Genomic DNA, 12,503 nt, shown 5'->3' on the forward strand with positions numbered 1-12,503 from the left:
TGGCGTCGTGCGAGGAGCTGGTGGACTGCGTCAAGCTGCGCCTGGGGCCCGCCATCAAGGTGTACTCCGCCGTGCGGCAGCTGCGCGAGACGCTCACGTGATTCGGGACGCCTCCTGCGCCCGCCGCGCTGGCTTAGCGGCGCCGGCGGGCCGCAGCGTGCGCGACCTCCTGTTACTGACCGAATTCTCGCGAATTGTCGAGTGCTACCGTTTCTAGTCTCATGCGACTGTGTCTTCGTCTCCTTCGGGCCGTGGAGGCGTCAGAGACCTATCTCTCGATCTCACGTGCCGACGCGGTGCCGGTAGCGTCTATTTACGGTACAGACTTCTACGTGATTCGTAAATAGATGTACAAACTGCGTTGTATTATATTTGATTATTTTCAAAATTGTGGTTCTTAATGGACGTTCGTGTCGGAAGTAAATTTTATTTTGCCCCTTAGAGTTGGATGTTTAGTAATTGTGTGTAAATAAGTGGAATTCGACGTCAATTGGAGGCTGACAATATTGTGGCGAGAATATTGATTGAAACCTGTTTGGCTATATAGGGATGTGACACGCAATCTGTCTTCGGATTTAGTAGATTTGGGACCGTTGCAACTACGTAAGCGTAAGGTTCCGAAACCTGACTATCGTTCAATTTACATTGCCGCGGCACAGAATGAAACCGAATTTTTATAACGAAATTGTACATAGGATATTGAACTTTATGTCAATGTAATACCCGTAACGTACAAACTAAGTACGTGCCAAAAGACAGGTCGCGCGTCTTCCGGACAATTCACGCACATTCTCGGGAATTAACGCACCCACACACGTCGGAAGGGAGATAGGAAGGGAGGTCCATCATCTACGAAGCAAATGTATAGTATAAATTTTTTGCAAAATGTTTGTGTTGCCAAATCGTTGCTGAACTTCTGTACTTCTTCCTTTTCTTCTTTTGCTTCACAACAAAACGAAATAAAAACAATATCCAAGTTCTCCATTCCTGCCATGTAAATGATCTACTAAACAACTGAACGCCTCAGGGCTGAAGAAGCTTCTTCAGCCCTAAAGCGCAGTTGCGAGGATTCTCGCAGGAGACAAGATTGACGCTTCCCTTCTATTCCGCATCGCGGCAATGTAGATTGAGCCTATCGCTCACTCAAGAATTTTATTATTATAGTTTGCCAAAACACCAAAGAAATTATTGGAATTGTATAAATTATTATTTTCGAAATTATAATTTTATTTACTATGACAAATAAACTTCAAAAGCTCTGGACCATCAGAGCCTTTTGTTAGTTGAGTGAACTGCACAACATAATAATTTCTGTATAAATAAGTACATAGTACTGTCAGCTGTCTTTTTTCAAGGTTGATGTCTCTTGTATGTACATAAGTTTACACTGATTTAGTGCAATGATTTTTTACCTCATTGATGTTATAAGATTGTGGATTTAGTTAAGTGAAGTTTATTAATTTATGCAATATCTTTTTGTTAATGATAGATTAACTTTATAATAGATTTAAGCAAATAAATTGTCTCTATTTTATTTTCTGCATATCATGGAAATAGCTTCGGAATTTATCTACTTTGTCATGCCGGAGTATAATCTTTAGTTTTATTGCAACAAGTTTGCTTTCCGTAACGAGTATGTATTCCTCACGATGTAATGTACGCATTCATCTATCCATCTACATTAGAATAAGTCAATGAATTTTTCAAACACTGCTGTATCATTATTTTTCACGCTTAAGGAAGAATTGTTACTTATTTTGCTATTGTAATATTGTAAATATACTCATATGTATAATATAAAATTGCGCAAGCAGAAACTTCTTAGCGTTGATAAAATTCATCTTATTTATATTGAATAAATTCCGAGCACAGTTGATTTAAAATAATAAAAATTAAATGTTTTATCATCTATCATTTAGCTGCCGAAGTTTCTGCCCGCGTAATTGGGAGCACAGCTGTGGAAACGTAAGACTGGCTCCGCGCGACGTGCCATTTAACTGGCACCATTTCTAAATGTTGTTCTGTAATAAACAGTTTTTAAATTACTAATGTTTTTAACTGCAGACTGTCGCACGTGTACGACAAAGGAAAGACGAAAATCGTTGAAAAGTTAAAAATTGTATTGACAGTTAAAACTACACGATTCAAGAGAACTAATTTAAATCTATTTAGTTCCACTTCACGAGACTTGCGTCCGCTACTTGATTCATGTGATCCGAAGTGCAACTCTAAAATTGTACGCTCTGTCGTTAAAGTTCCTCTGAAGTGTTTGTGATATAAGACCAGCTTAAGACACAGACTTCAGTACAGCAAACTGGCAAATATTTTAGACAAAACGTCCGTTATTCGCGTGGGCCTAGTTTCTGGAGCGGGTGTCATCAGTTTCCTCGGCATCGGCCTTCGCGAGAGCTTGGTGCAATTCGTTAACGGTGTTCTTGAGCAGGTCTGCGCGCCGCCTCCGCTCGGTCGCCATATCGTGGTTCAGCTGCTGCTGCAAGCTGACGATGTATTCTTGCATCTCCGAGAGGCGCTTACGCCACCTGAATAAGGGGAATATCGTAAGATAAATTTATATTTTACCCGAGTATCCGGGGAGGCGAAGTAAGCAGTAAATAAACAAGTACACGTCACTCACTCACTTGCTATATAATATAGACTCACAATCGCTAAGTTCATATTATTATAAAAAGTCCGATCGCTAAGGTGCGTACTTACATTTCAAACTTCTATATCTCTAATGTGCAATGTTAATTATGCGTTGTTCTATAACGCGAGGTGCCTTTGTCACGCACTCGACACGGTCTAGAGAGAGTAGTGGAGACACTCTGACTGCCTCCGTGGCCGAACGGTTACCATGCCGGACTGCCATGCAGAGGTCCTGGGTTCGATTCCCAGGCCGGGAGAAATATGTGTATGGCCTACATTTATTTCTCTCGTGAGTTTGGGTGTAATTTGTGGTTGTCTATGTGTGTGTCCATAGCACCCGCGACACAGGGTTTCCCTAGTGCGGGGCTATGTTGAGTGTGTGCGTTATTATTATATTATTATTATTATTACTCTTTGAAATATAAATTTTTGTTGAAGAACAAACAAATTATATAATAAACCATAACATTTCTTTTTCAGCTCTAACCTGTGTTTTAGTGCGTTATTGGTTTCTTATTGCGCCCTCTGTTTTTTACATAAAATAAAAGGTCTTTGACGAATAAAACAAGTAACCCGTGTTTTTAATGGCGATGAAATTGTGAAATGACAATTTCTTTTCAAATTCATAACATAAATTGACTAACCCCAAATTCTCAATTGAATGGTGAATTACATATTTGGAAATACATAAACATCTGACAGTCAGATATAGGTTCAAAACCTTAAAAAACTACTTATGTGCAAATGGATTTTGTAGTTTTGGCAACAGTTCAGTCAAAACTTAACTATTGTGTATATGTCTGACTACAGAACCTACATTACGTGTCATCATTGAGACAAAAGACGATTTGCACTTCGTCTCGTTTACTATTTAATATTTGAAGACAAATAAAGACGTGAAAGAGGATGCTGACTAGGCGCCGCTATGCTGAATGAGGATTCTATTGTTGTAAGAAAATGTAATCGGTTGAAAATAAAATCGAATTCCGCAGTTTCGTGAATTATAAGACTTCGTGAAATATGTCACTTCGTTCTTTTTGAGTGCGTATCCGCTGTAATTTTTGTCCGAACACTGCGGCATTGCGTGGCGAAATTGTTTCATTTGATTCATCATCGGCCCATTATATTTCCACCTGCTGGGCACAGGCACATTTTTAATTGTTGATATTTGAAAATTCACACACTTTTGAAGTATATGTATTAAAAATACAAATAGGAGACAGTTTTGATTTTAATTGAATATACATACTCAAATCCGCCTGTCGAAATTAAAATGTGTACAACTAAAAATCGATTTTGATACTAATATACTAACTGTTAAAATAAGAATAAAGAATATAATAACGCAATTAGTATTTAGAAATTAGAACGTAACATTCACAATTTAGTCATTTTTGGCAAAATTTTACCTACGCTACGCTCACAATCTATCTTTAAAATTTTAGGAAAACTGGCAACTTTGCAAGTGTAATTTTACTCAGTCTTCAAAAAAGACAGACTAGCTTAATCGTTGTGGAATTTTACGAAAGTTGTATGTTAAAAACAATAGCTGAGCTTCTTTTTCAGCTTAGTCGAATTATGTCACGACTCGAACACCCGCAATGAATATCAGCGTTGAGGAATGCGGATGCTGATATTTTATGCTGATTATCCGCGGATGCGGATGCTGATGTTCGTCAGAACCCTACTCTAAATCAAAAAGGCTTTTGTCTCGGACATTTTTACCGCGATTGTGAGTCTACAGTAAATAAGTACATGTAAATAATTTTTACAAGACCACGTATTGCTGGATACCAATGTACTGAGATACAAGGTTCACGTAATATCGGCGAAACCGGTACTGACGCTTCGTCCTGTGCCTCCCAGAACTCGAGCTCGGTCTTGGCCTTGTTGTACTCGTGCTCGCTGCTCCGCAGCCCTTCGAGCCGCTCGGCGAGCTGCCGCTGCTCGCCGACCCACGCCTCGGCGTCGGCCGTCTCGCGTGCCGCGTCCGCCTCTGCGGCCTGCTGTTCCCGCTCGACTGTCGCTTTTAATTCTGCTATCTTCGCACGAGTCTCTTCCTGTAACAGTTAAAGTTCCGGGGTTGAGGTTCGGCGGGTGTTGCTCTCATGGAAGAAAAAAAACAATGGAAGTGTCTCAAGCCTCTATTATTATCAGAACCGCTGTCGCCAAAATTCACATTTATAATTTGTAACACTTATGAAATCTTGATAATGATTGTCGCAGTTTCTAATTTAAGAACAAGTAATAAATGCTGAACTGATAATTTAAATTTTATCATGTTGGCATATTGTTGAAAGTTCAATAATACTTGTTATTGCCAAGCTACGTATCGATTTTATATTGAAATTAAACTTCAACTGCGAAAAAGTTTAAATTAATGCGAATTGGAGATTCATTTTTGCATTCTAAAGTAGCAGAATAAGCATTTTTCTACGGTTTTCGAGGTTTTGCGCGAGATAATTGACACGAGGAGTTAAGGCCAGTCTCCGAAGGAGAAGCGGGAAAGACTGTTTTGTTAGATCAAACGGTTTAGGTATTTACTATTAAATAAGGACATTATAAAAAATATATGTATATATGAAACACCGAAGGGTCTAAAGAATGTGCTAATTTGTTACACGGTAGGATGTACTTTACCCGGTCACGTAAAATCGTGAGAATAGGCTGCAAGGAAAGTTTAGGAAGAATTATTTATTAATTTATGTATAAAATATGTATCTTTAAAAACTACAGAGGACCTGCCAAACTTTGGTTTTCAACTGTAGCCCAGTAGTTATTGAATTGTTATTTATCTCGAAATTTGCAAATCGCCCAGCGGTTCAACGATAGGACGCGCCGCCCGCTCCGGCAGTCTCCATCGGAAGCAAAACTTAGTCCGGCGGCAACGGTAGACGGTACCAGCTGCGCCGCCCGGCGCTGCGTGTGCTGCGCCCTGGCGCGCGAGTGGCTGGCGCGCCGCTCGGCCAGCGCCGCGGCGTGCGCGCGCAGCGCCTCCGCCGCCCGCGCCACGGCCGCCGCGCACTCCGGCTCCATCAGCTCCCTGCGAAGCGGCGGGCGTCAGCGGCGGCGGCGGCGCGCGGGGGCCCGGCCCGACACGCACTTCTCGTCGACGGCCAGCGCGGCCTGCGGCGGCAGGTGCGCGGCGAGGTGGATGAGCGCCTGCTGGTACTCCACGCAGCTGTCCAGGGTGCGCTTCTGCCACGCCGCCAGCTCCGTCTCCTTGGCGACCAGCATCTGCGGGCGATCGGGCGTTGTCGGACGAGCTCGCGCCGCGGCCCGGCGCCGCCGCGAGGGTCACCTTGGCGACTTGGTCGGCCAGCGTGCGCTTGGAGTCGGCCACGCGCGTGGCGTAGTCCACCTCGTCGAGCAGGCGCGCGCGCTGCTCCACCGACACCTGCTGCTGCGCCAGCGCCGCCTTCAGCTGCTGAATCTCCTCCCTGAAGGACGCGGCGATCGGATTCGGAGCCCCGAGGGCGCTCACGTGACGCGGACGGGACGGGAGCTCACGTGAGGTCGGCGACGTCGGCGTCGAGCGCCCTGGCCAGCGCCTGCCGGTCCTGGCGGTGCAGGCGCTGCGCCTCCTGCTGCGCGCGCAGCTCGGCGCGGCGGGCGCGCAGGCCCTTGGCGCGCGCGGCCAGCGCGTCCCTGCGCGCGCGCACGCGCTCCTCCTCGGCGCGCGCCGCCAGCTCGCCGGGGTCCTCGAGGCTGGCGCTCAGCTCTGCCGACACGTCACCGATTAGCGATTGCCGCGCGCCGCCGTCGTCGCGAGGACCGGCGCGGAGCCACTCACGCTGGATTATCTCCTGCAGCTGCGCGACGCGCCGCTCGTCGTAGTCGAGCAGCCGCTTCAGGCCCTCCAGGTACTCCGCCACCAGGTCGTCGAACGCCGGCTCCGGCTCCTGAAACCTGACCCGCGACCGAGTCGACGCTTAGGTGCGCGATCTTGGACTCGTCATGGAAATGATATAAACGGCAGTTACGCACCTGACCCAACTTTTGTTGATGTAATCTCGCCGCAGGCAAGCGAGCTCGTCTTTTTCGTTGTACAGCCATTCGTCCGATACGGGCGTTTCCTGAACAAAACAAATATGCGTTCCGTTCACCGCGTGTAACTTCGAATACTACCACGCATAACCAAGTTGTAAATTACATAAGCAACACCCCACTGATTAAAAAGAAAAACTCCATAAAATGAACTTATATAGGTCCGTGCTTGTAGTTTTGAAAAAACTTTCTTTCGCCAATTCTGGAGGTCTACTCTCGATCTCCGTCCGACATCCGTCCGAAACAATTACTGCCAAGTAAGCAATTTTTGACCAAATGAAAAGACGCATGATGCAAATGAAGCTTCATACTGGATACTTGTCTTTTAATTTTGTCAGATATTACTTATTTGACAGTAATTGTTTCGGACGGAGATCGAGGTAGACCCCCTGGTTCGCATATTGTCAGTGAAATGTACTTTAATGCAAAAATAAATGTCACACAAAATTATAACAGATATTAAAAATATACGATTTAAATCTAAAGTAAAAAATTAAGTGCAAGAATTCACTCCTTAACAATAAAATAAAATTAAAATTACCTAAATTACTACCAAAAAATTTACGTCCTAAAGAATTGTAAAAAAGGTAAACTACAAATTTAATAATCGTAATACTGGGAGTCTAAATTTTGTTCTACAATATAGTTGTAAAATAAGAGAAGCATCAACACGATAAGAAGAATATCACTTTACAACCAGCTGTAAATGAACAAACACAAACTGAAGCTTGTACTCTTTTAACATAAACTATAAACAGTCAACTGTCCGACGCGTCGTAAGTACTCACAATATGTGTTACGAGATTCAGGAAGTAGGATATGAAGGCAAGCGCGTGCGGGAACGCGTGCAGCGTGTTGACCGTCTTCAACCACGACTTGGACACCGCTCCCGGGTACAGAAAGCGCTTTGCCAGGTTCGGCAACTGCATCACATGCAATACTTTCAGTTTACACAGGTATATATTCAAATTGAATCATTGCAATCAACTAGAAGATAACATTGCTGAAAAATAATGAAATCTGCTGTACTGTCCTGACAAAAAGACAGCGAGTAGCGGATGCTATTGAGGAGCTTTAAAAAAAATGTTATTTTAATTTATCACACTCATTAATTAATAATCATTAGAGATATTGAAGTGTTTTGTAACATCTTAACAGGTAATGTGAAGAAGTTCTTTCAATTCACCTTGGCAACATAGTTGTCATTGTTCAGCTTTGCATCCCGCATAATGGTGTTCAACAGCTGTCCCGAGATTTCAACGAAGCGGGTAATGGTGAGCGGGCGGATGAGTGCCAGTGGACCAACACCACCCGCACCACGCGCCGCAAGTGCTTCCGACACACGTGCGAACTCTGCTCGCTGCCATGCCACATTTGTAATTGGCCTAACAATAACCACACACTTGTTATTGCAAATTGGTTACATGTACCATGTGGTATGGTACAGTGTAATGGACTGATACCCATAATTTGACGTTTTGACCCGTATGTCGCGTACCACACTAAATATACACTAAGGGTCGTATTCCAGAACTGTACTCAATGCTCAAGTCAGGATTTGAGCAGACTTGAGTATGATTTCAAGCACTGGAAATACGACCCCAATGGCAAGGACTTGAGTATGAGTATTTCTAGTGCTTTGAATCATACTCAAGTCCTGACCTGAGCATTGAGTAGAGTTCTAGAATACGACCCTAAATAAGTTAACAGCTCTGCAGTGTACATGATAAAAAATATGATAACTTTTAGATGTCGAAACAAGTAGATTGGTTTACTTCAGCTACTTTCACAGTTTAATGAGATATGGCATTTTGCTTTGGGGTAATGCCGCCGACATTAATAGAATAATTTGTCCTGCAGAAATGTGCAGTTAGGACAATTTACATTCTGGCCGCCAGAGTGTCTTTGATAGATAAGTTTAAAGAGATATAACATTCTTACTAGAGATGAAACGGATATCCGGTAACTATCCGGTACCCGGCCTATTTTTACAACCCGGCCAAATACCGGATGTTTAAATCTGAGAAAAATTCATAATCTTTGATTGAATTGATTTATTGATTAAAGATGACAGAAATAAGATAAACGCAACTACAGGATCATTGACAATTTGTTCATTACTTGTAACCGAAAGAACTATGAAATTAGATAACGCTATATTATGTAAATTTAGTACTCAAATTTCAATAAAGGCAAATTATGGTGGATGAAGCTCAGTTTTTCTGCATTATTTATATTATTATAGTCAGAATTTGATTATGGTTTAAAGCACTCGAAATCATACTCAAGTCCCTGCCATTAGGGTCGTATTTCCAGTACTTGTGTTGCCAGTGCAATCCTGACTTGAGCATTGAATATAGTTCTAGAATACGACCCTAAAAGTGGTAAAAGTTGGTCCTATTTGAATAGAATCTGTTGTATCAAGGCTTGGAATTAGTTAGATCACAAACAAATTGAAATAAAATAATAACGGGGTATCAAATGCTAGGCTTATTACTTATAAATACTAGAAATGTTGATATAGCCAAAGAATTATGTAATTGCTTTTTTCCTTCTCCACCACCAGAAATTTGCATTCGGCACAACAAGCAAACAGCACTGATATTAAATTATTGTCATATTTGCAATTTTTTTTCATTTAACATTTTTCTGTTATGTATTTGTTTGTATTATCTACTAAATTAATCGTTTTTATAAAAACGTGTGACCACAACAAATCATATCGTCAATGTGAAAGTGAAATCATTCCTATCTATCATCACGTCAATAAACCAGTCGCCACATGTTTACGGCAATGGGTCAGATATCCGGATAGCCGGCCTAGGTACTCGCCGGATATCCGGTATCCGGCCAAATCACTATCCGTTTCATCTCTAATTCGTGTAAGAATTAACATCACAGTTCATTTATGAAACTGTTATTTAAGTTAAGAAAAATATTTTTTTTTTATGAGAAATAGTGACAGTTGTGGCACGAGGAATAAAATTTAATTAGCTGTTCTTGACAGTCGTCTTCATAAAGTCTTATTCACTTAAGGGGCAATATACTCTTCTATGATAAGATTCCAATTGATATTCAAAATTTCGACTGTGAACTGGCACTGGTACTATCTCAATTTTGACAACTATAAAGGATGATTTGCGTCATTTACATAGCATCTGGTTTATTAAATAACAATATGTTGAGTGTATACTTTAAAAAAAAATTTAAAACTACATTATTTTATTTAATAACAACTGATTGCCAGTTCGCAGTCGATTTGCCATTTAAGAGGTTTAAAATTATTATGAAACAAAAACTTTATACTAAAGGTTAATATACAACTTCAGCATACTAGGATGATAAAAATCCATGGTAGTGACCCATTCAGCTCTTTCAGGTATTTTCGATGTAAGATGTTTAAATTAAATATAAATGTATTCAAAGGTATATTTACAAAGAGCAACCCCTAGAATTTCTTGCTCTTTCTTTTCAGGGTAATCTACCTTACAAATGAGCAGTAGTTTAATCAGTATAACGATTCCAAGTGTAATTTGCTTACCTATGAAATAACGATTATTTGGCTTTGACTTTCACATAGTATTCTATATAGTTTGTGCTACATGGAATACCTGAAATTTTCATTAGACAGATTGAAATTTGAAAAAGTGCTCATTAATTTTGTTACCTTTGATCTTTAACAGTGACAAAAGCCAATGCCCTGTCAACAGATATCTGCCAGCTGCGACTGGAACGGTCCTCTGATGGTGTTCTCTGTAAAATATAAGACCGGTGTATTTGAGAGCTTTCAAAAATGAAAAACTTTTAATATTTATTTTTATTAAAGTGAAGACTCAGAGCATAACCGCTCACGCGATACATGCAGCCGTAGACGCATACCACACCTAGAGGTGCCGGTGATGATTTTATACCGATTTATCGGATATCGAAGTTATAACAGGTAAAAGAACTAATACTAATTGCTATTTTGGTAACTACTCTAGCAAACCATAAAGTTTTGAATGCCTAGGTCTGTCATTTAAAAAAAATAAACAACTTCAAAAATACATCACGACAATCGTGTGTGTTATTGTTTGGGCTGGTGATTTCGGTGTTTATTTATTGAAAACATACCGTAAGTAGCGTTTTTTAAGTTTACCCTGAATATAAATGTTTATAAACTATACTTTAAGGAGTAATTTCATGATAAATGTTACAACCACTCAAACGGAATATCATATTTACCCAAGTACACCAAAAATTTCATTAGTGCTTTTTAAGTGCAGGATTTGCGGTGCTATTATATATTATATATTACTGCATTTTATTTGAGATGTTTTTATTGTAGTACGGAGGGTATTTATTTAGCAATGCAGAATAATAATTTTTATTTATAAAAACTTGTATTTAAACTGAATCCTTTTCTAATTTGCGAAACCAAATAGCCGCCATTTTGCGGTAGGATTAGCGTGAGCGGTTATGGACTTTATACAAATAAACATACCACTGGAGTAGCTGTGGTTCTAGGGTATTGGCTGCCTCTAAGAGGTGTAATTGAAGACTGTCCATATCTATCACCTTGCTGGGATTTTGAACGCTATAAAAGAAAAACATGTTTTATTATTGAAAGCATAATGTGACATGATAATTCCTACTTCAGTGATTATGATCTTACCTTTTTATATTGTACCATTTTATTACAACTTCTGCATATGAGTAACTGTAATAATGAAATATCTTACTCTATTTGGTGGTATCTTGGAAACAGAACTATCCTTGCTGAGGCGGTTGACGGCAAGTGTGGCACGACCAGGCTCGGCACTGCTGGACCGGCCTGTAGCGCTGGGCCGGCGGGCGTCTGTGGATGGCCGGTCGGTAGACGCTGGTCGGCGAGGCTTTGGCAGCATTGACGGACGAGGGGCTTCGATTCTGTCGAACATTTGGGGGACCTTAGGTTTATGTATAACTTTCACGTCTTTAGACCTTAAATAAAATATTACATTAGATAAAAATAACAGACAATGCGAAATATTCATCTTAAAACCTATAAAAATATTTGAATAAGATCGAAGTTACAAACCTGGATTTACGAACGGAGGACGATTGTCCTGCGGTGAACCTCGTTGGAATCATTTTGTTTTATTGCACTTTTATTGTGTATAAAAAATAGAACAATGTTATTGTTTTCTACTAAGACAACAAGTGAAAATACAAATGATACACTCGTCCGTTGCAATGTTTTCAAATATTTTTTTTTTTTAGATAGTCACAGTGTGACAGCGGCGAACGAACTTCAGACTATATTTAGCCAATGGCAAGTTCAGGATTTTTTCTAATGATTTTTTTTACGTTTCTGGGTACTTTGCCCATTTTGAGCCAATCTTCAAAATAATCAATTCTATATCGAAAATATCAACAACTAGTGTGACCATCAAGAAAACAGAGAATCTGCCCCGGCCATTGGTTGAAAAATTGCCAGAATCTGTCAAACTCTTCTGAGAAAATGCCTAAGATATGACATTTTAGGCATTTTCTCAGAAGAATCAACATAAACCGTAACTTATTTGTCATGTACAAATGTACATGTACGCATCGAACCCATGTTAATAATAGTGCCACCACAATTATTTAGAAGATAAGTTTTCCCGTACAATTTTTTAAATCTATTTAACAACTTTAAAAATACATATATGTATGCTACGGCTGATAAAACACGCAAAATAGGCGCCTTGTCGTCGAGTTGCGGACACCAGCCCGTTACACCAAGTACGGCTGATAAAATAAATTTTAAAAAATGGTTAACAATAAAGTAAAAACTAATTTAAGCTGAC

The 12,503-nt window shown here is 40.6% G+C and overlaps 2 protein-coding genes across 3 annotated transcripts in view; one reads left to right on the plus strand and one right to left on the minus strand.

The window, feature by feature from the left end:
* Positions 1 to 101, plus strand: part of LOC113237287 — a 12,059-nt gene extending 11,958 nt beyond the window's left edge. The window contains exon 11 of the mRNA XM_026473676.1: positions 15 to 101. Within this exon, the coding sequence (XP_026329461.1) occupies positions 15 to 101 (87 nt within the window). The remainder of the gene's footprint in view (positions 1 to 14) is intronic.
* Positions 102 to 1,938: 1,837 nt separating this feature from the next.
* LOC113237206 (rootletin-like) lies at positions 1,939 to 11,805 on the minus strand. Of its 2 annotated transcripts, XM_026473546.1 has the most exons (15): positions 11,753 to 11,805; positions 11,415 to 11,601; positions 11,177 to 11,269; positions 10,361 to 10,446; positions 7,880 to 8,078; positions 7,482 to 7,616; positions 6,634 to 6,722; positions 6,440 to 6,555; positions 6,157 to 6,367; positions 5,948 to 6,086; positions 5,750 to 5,883; positions 5,548 to 5,689; positions 4,666 to 4,706; positions 4,492 to 4,578; positions 1,939 to 2,540 (listed from the first exon to the last, which is right to left on the minus strand). In XM_026473546.1, exons 1-15 carry the CDS (start codon positions 11,803 to 11,805, stop codon positions 2,357 to 2,359), a joined length of 1,896 nt encoding a protein of 631 aa, XP_026329331.1. In that variant the 3' UTR covers positions 1,939 to 2,356. The 2 variants fall into 2 exon arrangements, with proteins under 2 accessions (XP_026329331.1, XP_026329330.1); XM_026473545.1 differs by having other exon boundaries at positions 1,940 to 2,540; positions 4,492 to 4,706.
* Positions 11,806 to 12,503: the final 698 nt, after the last annotated feature.

The sequence above is a fragment of the Hyposmocoma kahamanoa genome, unplaced genomic scaffold (assembly GCF_003589595.1).
Source record: "Hyposmocoma kahamanoa isolate Upper Pololo Valley unplaced genomic scaffold, ASM358959v1 93, whole genome shotgun sequence".
Classification (NCBI taxonomy): Eukaryota; Metazoa; Arthropoda; class Insecta; order Lepidoptera; family Cosmopterigidae; genus Hyposmocoma; species Hyposmocoma kahamanoa.

Coding starts and splice junctions, on each gene's coding strand:
- LOC113237206 (XM_026473545.1), bottom strand. CDS start 11,805: ATGATTCCAACGAGGTTCACCGCAGGACAATCGTCCTCCGTTCGTAAA. Junction 11,602..11,752: donor TCCTCCGTTCGTAAATCCAG/GTTTGTAACTTC, acceptor AATGTTCGACAG/AATCGAAGCCCCTCGTCCGT. Junction 8,079..10,360: donor GTCACTGTTAAAGATCAAAG/GTAACAAAATTA, acceptor GGTTATTGTTAG/GCCAATTACAAATGTGGCAT.